Below are 9,670 nucleotides of genomic sequence, written 5' to 3' on the forward strand. Positions count from 1 at the left end.
AAAAACTAACGACTCACAGTTTCCACAAGGCTCATTTTTATTGTGCCAACTCTTACAGCGACCTGTTTGGTAGGACGTGTTGGAGCGAACGCTTTTGTAGGTTCTGAGTTAAACAGCAATAATCGGGGTTTCCTGATGCATGTAACCGAAGGTTACCCAAAGTCGTTCTAAGTTGCCCGTCGAATTTCTGTGAGCCTTATGGAAATTTATACAAGTTTTCGGTATATAAGCTAAAGTCACGCGATAACTAGCGGAGCGTCATTGTGACGTAAACTGCGGTAAAGGCTAAAAAGGGATATAAAATTACTGCGGAAATTAAGGCACACGGGTGCCTTTACACTGCTTCCCTAAATGTTTCTTCATTTACCGATAAACCTTAGTAACTTACACAAAACGATAAGAAAAATCAGACATATGCGGATTACGGAAGTATTGATTGTAGCAAAATATGAATCAGTTCTCATTGTTCTCTTTTGCTAAGAGTAGCATAAGCTTATGTACTGGTCGCTCAAAGAACTTTCGTTCTCCGTCTTTGGCTGTCATGATCTGTACTTTTCTGACAAGTTTGTCACAGCTGGGGAATACTTTGGATACCACAGCTAAAGGCCATTGATTTCTTGGGGATTCTTTGTCGCAGACTAGTACCACGTCTCCCTCATTCATACATCTCTTGGGTGTGGTCCACTTCTGACGCTTTTGGAGTAAGGCACAGTATTCTTTCTGCCAGCGTAACCAGAGTTGATTAGCAAGGTACTGAACTCTTTGCCATTTCTTACGAGAATACTGATCCGGTGACTCAAATTTTCCTGGTGGAGGCAACACGACTTGAGTCTTAAGTGTCAGCGGGTGGTTTGGGGTCAGCAGTTCAGGTGTTAATGGATCTGTCAGGTTCTCTATTGTTAAGGGACGACAGTTCACTATACACTCGGCTTCAGTCATGAGCGTACGTAGCGCTTCGTCGTCTAGCTGGGTGCTATGCTTTAGTAGCAGTGATGATAAGACTGAGCGTGCTGTGCGTATTTGGTGTTCCCAAATACCGCCCATGTGTGAAGCTTGAGGAACGTTGAGATTGAAGTCGATCCAATCGCAGTCTGCGGAAGACAAGTATTCCTTCAGGGATGTAGTGTCTAGCTCTTTGAGCGCAGCAGCTAGTTCATTCCTTGCGCCGACAAAGTTAGTTCCTTGATCAAAATCTGAGTTCACGAACCTTTCCTCTGCGACTGATAAAGCGTCTGAGTGCATTCAGGAACGAGTCTGTTGTCATGGAGTTTACGGTTTCCAAGTGTATCGCGCGAGAAGAGAGACATGTAAATATTAGTCCCATCGTTTTAAGTCTTTCCGTCCTTCTTTGATGTAGAACGGGCCAAACACATCCATTCCAGTGTAAGTGAATGGAGGAGCTGGTGTGGTTCGCTCAGGGGGTAGATCCGCCATCTTTTGGTCTTGGGCGTGGCCCCGTAACCTACGACACGTTACACACTTGGCAACGATGTGGAAACTGCGGAACGACCATTGATGATGTAATATCCAGCTTGGCGGATAGCGTTGTGCGTCATGCCGTAACCTTGGTGATGCTGCTTTCCATGATGGAACTGGCGTATGAGGAGAGCAGTCACGTGGCTCTTTTTAGGCACGATAACAGGATGCTTGATTTCATACGGGGATGCTGTACTCCTGAGTCGGCCACCAACTCTAAGGAGGCCTTCTTTATCGATGAATGGGTCCAGCTTGTGGAGGTTGCTGTTGAGTTTGACAATGCTGTTTCTCTTCCGCGCACTCTGGCGATCTTGGAATTGGTTGTCGTTACCTTAAACTTTTATTAGGGTCTTGATATCTTGCTTGAAGTGGTTAAATTGAATGGATCTCAGAATTATATTCTCGGCTTGGGAAAGCTGTTTTACTGAATAGGGTCCTTTTTTGGGACGCCTGTTATACATCTTGTTAGGTCTTAATCCTTCAATTGCTCTCTGTACTTGAACAATGCATCGTTTAAGACAATTAAGAGAGGAGAAATGATTAAAACGGTCTGGTTCTAACGGTCTGGTATAAGTCAAATGTCTGTCTTCTTCGATCTTTGTGACTAGTGTAAATGCTGAATCCTTTCTGACTTCGAGGTCTGACGGATGGAGGGCGCAAGTGTGCTGCGGCTGTAGCGGAAACAAGTCTTGTTTCCATAGGAACTTTGGTCCGTTGAACTAGCGGTTGCTTTGTAGCAATTCTTTTGCTGCTAAACCGCGGGAGGCTTCATCGGCTGGATTTTCTTTTCCTAGGATGTGGAACCAGTCTCCTGGGGAGCTGCGATCTCTGATATGCTGTACGTCGTTATTGATGTATCCAATTACGATCTCAGAGTCGGTGTAGTAATAGCACTGGATGTTATCGATATCAAGTTCACTCTTGAGCATCGCGGCTACATTGACGGAGATAACGGTTGCTGTCAACTCTAGGCGAGGTATCGATATTGGCTTGAGTGGAGCAACTCGAAATTTTGCCATAAGGAAGCTAACGTGAACTTCATTTCTCTCATTTTCCATACGCAGATAGGAAATCTGACCAATACCAGTGTCGCTCGCGTCTGAGAAGCTGTGGATCTCTATGCGGACTGAATCGCCAAAATCCGGTGGCTTAAGACAGCGGGGAAATGTTACTTTCTCCAAGAGTGGAAGTTCTGTTCGCCATTTCTCCCACAGCGGCAAAAGGTCTTCTGGTATTGGGTCGTCCCAACTCACATTTTGGCGACAGAGGGCTTGCAGAATCTGTTTGCCGTTTAATATAACAGGTGATACAGCTCCGAGAGGATCGTAAACTGAGCTGATTGTAGAGAGAATCCCGCGCCGAGTTACGGGTTTATCTCTAAGTTCAATGCGAAACCCAAACGTGTCTGATTCGATGCACCAGTAGGTACCAAGGGACCTTTGAACAGGCATTGCGTCGTGTCGAAGATCTAAATCTTTGAGGTCTTTTGCGCGATCGTTAACGGGTAGAGCTTCTAAGACTTCTTTGCTATTACTTGCGAACTTGTGTAGGCGTAAACTGTCTCTTGCGCACATTGCTTGAGTGTCCTTGATTAAATGTAAGGTTTGTTCTGCTGCAGCAACGGACTTTAGGCCATCGTCTACATAGAAATGTCTGAGGAGGAAGTCCGACGTGATGTTTCCAAATTGCTGTCTGTGAGTTTCTGCTGTTTGATGTAAGCAGAAGTTTGCCACTCCGGGGGAGGACGCTGCACCAAAGAGATGAACATTCATTTGATACTGGACGATTGGTTTGGTTAGATCGTTGTTTTCGAACCACAGGAAGCGCAAAAAGTTCCTGTCTTTAGGGTTGACGTAAAAGCTGTGGAACATTTGCTCAATGTCACAACTGAAGGCGACCTTTTCTTTCCGAAATCGTGTCAACACTCCAGTCAAGGAGTTTAGCTGATCTGGGCCTTAGAGCAGATGTTTGTTTAGCGATTCGTTTTTGAAGACGGCGCTGCAGTCGAACACGACTCGAATTTGGTCTGGTTTTCTCGGATGGTGTACGTTGAAGTGGGGAAGAAACCATGCTTAGCCCTTTTCTATACTCAGTTGATCGTCGGAAACTCTGCTGGCGTGGCCGTTATCGAGCGTCTTTTTCACAAAGGCTAGGTAATCTTCTTTCAAATTGCTGTCGTTTAAAAGCCTTCTTTTAAGTGATAGAAGCCTTCTCAAACAGTATCCTTTACTGTCGGGTAATGACAGGTCATCAGATTTGAAGGGCAGTGGTGCTTCCCAGTTTCCGTTTACATTCTTGTGCAGGCATTTGGTAAGTATTTCTCTAAAGCGTTTATCCTCAATGGACTCGGATTGTTCGGTTCCTCGAATCTTGCGGGTGTGGTGAATCTCGCTGTAGTCGAGCTCCATCATTTCGCGTACTTGCTTCGGGTTTGTGAGGTCTTTTGAACTCATCAGGTTCTTGAATGGAGGTGTTGTAGGCACTTCCTCGCAGCGATCTAGGAACCTTTCTCTTTCAACTGTTACTCGATTGACCGAGGCTTTATTGGTCCTTGAGTGCTTATGTTTACGTACACGACCAATTGTCGTCCAGCCGAACTTGTATTGCTCTGCCCAGGGTTCTTTGTTATTTCCGAAGATGACTTTAATTGGTTGGAAGGCAGCTGGAACATTTCGGCCGATGAGTAGGTCAATATCGACATCGGGACGGTGCTGTATCTTGTCTGCGATATGAGACAGATGTTTCCACTGCTTGGCTACTTGGGATGTGGCGATATCCTCGTGTGAAGCAGGGATAAACTCTCGTGTGTACGCAAACGGGACTTTAATTGGTGCATAACCATTTTCTGTGTCTTAAATGGACAATCCAGTTACTTTCTTTGTTCTGATTAAGTTTGAGCCTACGATTGTGTTACCCTGTAGGTCGACTTCTGGCGCGTCTACTTCCAGTTGCTCTAGCAAGGAGTCGGAGATAAAGACATCTGTGGATTAGTCGTCAAGGACTGCATGCGTTGTTAATTTTTTAGCTGGGTTAGACTGATGGGATGCTTGTACAAGGACGATTGTGGAACACGACCTACTGGTTTCCTCCTCCCCGCAGACTTGCGTGCAAGCTGTAGATATATTTTTGGCTTCTGGGGCATTAGGTTTCTCCTTGTGATCGGGCGTTGTCTCCGTACGTAGCGCTGTCAAATGTCTCTTGTGGCATATGTCGCACACTGGAGGTGTTTGATCGCCATGTTCGGCATTATGCTTGCTGGGAGCCATACACTTAAAACAAAGTTTGTTTTTCTTAAAGAAGTCTCGTTTTTCTTCCCAGGTTAGCTCTCGAAATTTCTTGCACTCGTTTAGCGTGTGAGATTTTGTTTTGTGAAAGAGACAGAGCTTAGAAGTAGAATTGCCTTCTGATTTCGCCCTTTTTGATTCGGAAGATGACACTTCGCGTTCGCCGCTTGTTTTCGAGGCCAAGTTAGTAGAACCGGGTAGCTTTTTACGTGGCAGGGGGGCAGGTGGATTTGGGTCTTTGGTTGCGTGGCGGAAAATCTGTGGAATGTTCATGGGATCGGCATGGAAGGTTACTTCTTCGACAAACTCAGCAAAGGTCGGGAATGCATTGCAACCTTTCTTTTGTTGTAAGGTTTGCACCGTTGTAGACCACTTTGTTAGGAACCAACTGGGGAGCTTTGCGACTAAGGTTTGTAACTTGGGAGGATATTCAAAAATCTTAAGACTATCAAGGTGGTGTTTTGCTATTTCGACTTGTTGTAGGAAGTCGCTAAATTCTCTCAGGCCTCGGACGTCATTACTGCCGATTTTAGGCCAATTAACCAGTTTGTTTTCAAAGTCGGTAGCTATAATCGCGGGGCGACCAAAGCGCCACTTCAGTTTCTTCCTTGCTTCACTGTACGCTATTTCTTGGCTAGAGCTGACCATGTACTGCAGTTGCTCAACGACTTTCTTCGCCTTTCCATCCAAGTGCTGATAGAGAAGATACAGTTTCTGTTGAGCGCTAATCGGTGCGGAGTCGATTAGAGCGTCGAAAGCTGTTTCCCAAATAAAGAATTTAGTGTCTGTCTCGTTACCAGAGAAAACGTCCGGCTTGGCTTGCGGGAGTCGTTGCAGCTGAGTTACCTTAGCCAAAGCCTCGGCGATTTGGAAGAAAGAGTCTGAATTTGGAGGAGTGCGTATTGACCTTGAACATACGGAGTTGGCTTGATCTCTCGGTACAGAGTGGCCGGAGAACCCTCAGGGGTGAAGGGATCGGCGCATGGACGTAGGTCAAAGGCACCCGGATGGGCAGGCCTCAGGCTGGTAGTAACGGCTGGAGCATCGCGAGGATGAGGAGTCAAGGGTACTTGAGGTAAAGACGCCAAACGGTATCTTAGGAGCTGCCAGGCTGTTTGTAGTACTTAACACAAAGGGCTGCGAGGTAATTAGGCCGCCTGTGTTTGCAGAGAATGTCGGAAGCTGAGATGTCGTGGGATATCCTGTGTCGAGATGGAGTGAAGCCAACAGTCCGGTGTCAGGAAAGGAGGTGGCTGGTTTTCCAGTGTCAGTTGGGGCCATGATGGCTGAAGGTCCTATGTGGGGTGGGTGTCCTGTGTCAGTGTAGGACTTGACTGATAATCCTTTGTTCTCATTTAGGGGCGACAACAAAGTTCCGGTCGACGTCGGAGGAGTCGGAAGAAATTCTGCTTGGTTTACAAACCGATCAATAATCTTTTCCGTTTCTTAGGGTAATTGATCTATGTCGTCAAAAACGAACGGATTTTGTTCTTTGAACGCTTCTTCATATACGGCTTCCTCTGCTAAAGTTTCGCTTGGCTGTTGTTGCAGTCTCAGTTTATTTAAAATCTTTTGTTCCTCTTCAATTTCGTCGCTGAATGTTAATTTCTGCTCCAGTGCTGCGCGTTTTGCTTTCACATTAACCAAAGTTTCTTTTGAAGACCGCGATGATCCGGATGTGGATGACCTTATCGAATGTCTTGACTTGCGTGACAATTTTGATCCGAAAGATAAGGTCTCATCTTTGTCTAATGTCAACACCTTGTTTAACGCCGCACTTTGTACTCCTGAATTGAATCTTTTACAGTTGAAAGTAATTCGGTTATCAGCTAACTTGGTCTAACAAACTGTTCAACTCGAATTCAATTTTTAAGGCGAGTGCAATTAAATCTTTAACCTTCCTGTCCATTTGATCTCGGTCTGTTGAGCCAGGTTCGCCTTTTTCATCAATTTGTGAACCTTCTGCTTGATCAGGGGGGATTGCGTCTTTACTCTGCGCAAAAGTTTCAGTGAAGTTTCACTAAAGCCAGTATCGCGAGTTTCGTCGGGCGAAGCGCCGAGTTTTGTCTTTTGTTCGCTGTTTTGTGCGTGGCTCATGGCGTAGTACTTCAGGTATTCGGGCGATAAGCTCGACAAGGTGATGAGACAGAGACACTCTTTGTTTTCTAAAACTCTGTTTCTTCTCCTCGCCGTCTGCAGAGGTTTTCTTTGATCTTCTTTGGTTGCAGATTTCCACTAGTATTTAAATGTTCTTCTCCAGCGGAACCTGACTTTTCTTTAGGTAGATCGACAGTGCTCCATTGTTCTTTCTCACGAGCACGTACTCTTCTGTCCTTATCACTCTCTCCTTTTTTATTTCGGTTACGATAGTAAAGGAACGGACTTACTTGGTGTCCTCGGTTGACTGCTCAACTGTTTCCAAGGTTGGACTACTCTTCTCGCTCGGGTGAGCTTACTTGACTTGACTTGAACTGTACAGAAATTCGACTGTAGCGGCGTCAGCTCCGGTGGCGGAGAGATCCGTGACACTAAGAAAAACTAACGACTCACAGTTTCCACAAGGCCAACTCTTACAGCGACCTGTTTGGTAGGACGTGTTGGAGCGAACGCTCTTGTAGGTTCTGAGTTAAACAGCAATAATCGGGGTTTCCTGATGCATGTAACCAAAGGTTACCCAAAGTTTTTCTAAGTTGCCCGTCGAATTTCTGTGAGCCTTATGGAAATTTATACAAGTTTTCGGTATATAAGCTAAAGTCACGCGATAACTAGCGGAGCGTCATTGTGACGTAAACTGCGGTAAAGGCTAAAAAGGGATATAAAATTACTGCGGAAATTAAGGCACACGGGTGCCTTTACAGAGTGGTTCATCTTCTATTCAGTTGTTTGCAAAATGGAACATTCCAGTTTTCGATCACTCTAGAATTCTTCATGTTTGTAAAAGAGCATTCTTCCAAGAAAAAGAAATACTTTTGGAGCACAAAAGGAAACTCATGGCACCATTTGTAAAAATGGAAGATCAGAGTAGAAATTTAAACCAGAGTTTATTGAATTTGATAGGTTTCCATTCATGGACATCACTGTGCCTTCTACTCAATCTCCTTTTCAAACTTGGCACCAACTCTATGCAAAGAAAAATCATGTACATGAAAAGGTGGGTCAAACGTACCTCTGTGGGTTATGTGATGAAACATATGAAGTGCTTAAAACACACTTGGATACAAATAAGCACAAAGTTGCAGCAATGGATGATTCAAAGTATTCTAGAGTAGATGCTCTAATCAAACGTGGGCTAAGCTGGAAAGATTTTGTGGACAATATTTGTAAGAATCGTGCCAAAGTTAATTGACTATTACTAGATATTGGCATGATTTCATGAACTGGACTTAAAGGCCTATTTCCACCCTGACTGCATTGTGCGTCCCTCGTGAGTATCACAAAATTCAAAAAAATCTTCAAAAGCCTTTCAGAATCATCTTTGTCCATAAAAGCAATCCGTCAATTAATCTCTTAGGTCTTGATTTTGAATGCTTTCTCTAGTTATCATTTTTTTGCTTGTATTTCTATGTTTGTTTAAAATATTTCGGATCGCTGCAGCAGACACGTTTTTTCTTGCTGCCCTGACAAAGCTACTCCTTTAAAGAAGATACCTGGTATGTAAAACCGCACAAACGAGTGCGACAAAAATAGTTGGCCAATCAGAATACACTACGCAACAATAGCATGATTCTCAAAACAATAGCAAGCGATCACGTTGCATCAAGGGTGGTAATGGACTTTTGTTATACTGTGCAATGTCATAATTTAGTAGTTGAGGTAGTGAAAAAGTCAGTTTTTTGAATGACATTTTCCTAAGGAATTCCAGTCTTGTAATTATTCTTGTCAAAGTGTGCCATTTATTTAGGGCAAATTCACTTAACCACAATTATTGTGATCACTGAGTCTGGAGACAATGATTTATAATAAAGAATGCTATGTTGTTTTTTTTTGCAATCAATTGTTTGATCTCTTTTGATCTGAAGTTTTTAATTAATGTTTTCTTTTCAGTACGAGATTATGAATGTATATTGCAATTGCTGGGAATGGCTTGTTGTGATAGAAAGTGTATGAGAAAATTGTCAATAGAGGACGTAGTACTACATTCCTCAGAACTGCAGTTCCATAACATGGATCACGCTGAGAAACGCAACTATATTCTTGGGTTCCTGTCTGAAAATAGTAACATGAAAGATTCGGGGGAGTATCTAACAGAGTTCAAAGTCAAAGGGAGAACAATATGTAGAGAGCCTGGTTATTAATTCATAGCATAAACAAGGAATGGTTCAGGCAGCACTTCAATAGATTCAAGGAGGATATAGTTGCTGTGGAACATGGAAATAAAGGTCAAAAGAAACCATCCCAGAAGAGCAAAGACTGCATAGCATGGTGGCAGTTCTTTGTTTCCTGCGTTGGCCAGTACCGGCCTGATAACAAGACAATCCATCTACCGTCATGTTTTACAAGACTTAGTATTTACAACCGTATGTGGGAGGAAAACAACTCTTTTGGTTTGCCATCCATTGGTATTTCCCAGTTTTATTCCATCTTTAGGGATCACTTTTCACATGTTCTTATACCAAAGGTAAGCTGACTGATTGGCCCTTTGTTAGTAGAAAGTACATTGTAGCAAATGAAGTTGTCTTAAGGATTAGATTTGGTCACCTGCTTGGCGTTAAAAATATTTTTTGGCAGCCTGGAAGCATTAAATTTTATCTTTAGACTTCTTTCATTGATGGAAACATTTCAAGGCACTGTTTACACATACATTTTACATGTATTTCAAGGAAGCATTGTCTAGTCCTTAACATTTCTGACGTGTGGCTTTTGTTTACACATATACAATGAAAATCAACCAAGATTTTCAAGTCATCGCA

The 9,670-nt window shown here is 43.6% G+C and overlaps 2 protein-coding genes and 1 pseudogene across 2 annotated transcripts; all 3 read right to left on the minus strand.

Moving 5' to 3' along the window:
- Positions 1–453: 453 nt before the first annotated feature.
- Positions 454–1,242, minus strand: LOC138013734 (uncharacterized). Its single transcript, XM_068860810.1, has one exon. The coding sequence runs from the start codon at positions 1,240–1,242 to the stop codon at positions 454–456; it is 789 nt and encodes a 262-aa protein (XP_068716911.1).
- Positions 1,243–2,195: 953 nt separating this feature from the next.
- LOC138013735 (uncharacterized) lies at positions 2,196–3,248 on the minus strand. The gene has a single exon (XM_068860811.1). It carries the CDS (start codon positions 3,246–3,248, stop codon positions 2,196–2,198), a length of 1,053 nt encoding a protein of 350 aa, XP_068716912.1.
- A 1,127-nt stretch (positions 3,249–4,375) lies between these two features.
- LOC138060240 (uncharacterized) lies at positions 4,376–6,137 on the minus strand (annotated as a pseudogene).
- Positions 6,138–9,670: the final 3,533 nt, after the last annotated feature.

The sequence above is a fragment of the Montipora capricornis genome, chromosome 8 (assembly GCF_036669925.1).
Source record: "Montipora capricornis isolate CH-2021 chromosome 8, ASM3666992v2, whole genome shotgun sequence".
Taxonomy (NCBI): Eukaryota; Metazoa; Cnidaria; class Anthozoa; order Scleractinia; family Acroporidae; genus Montipora; species Montipora capricornis.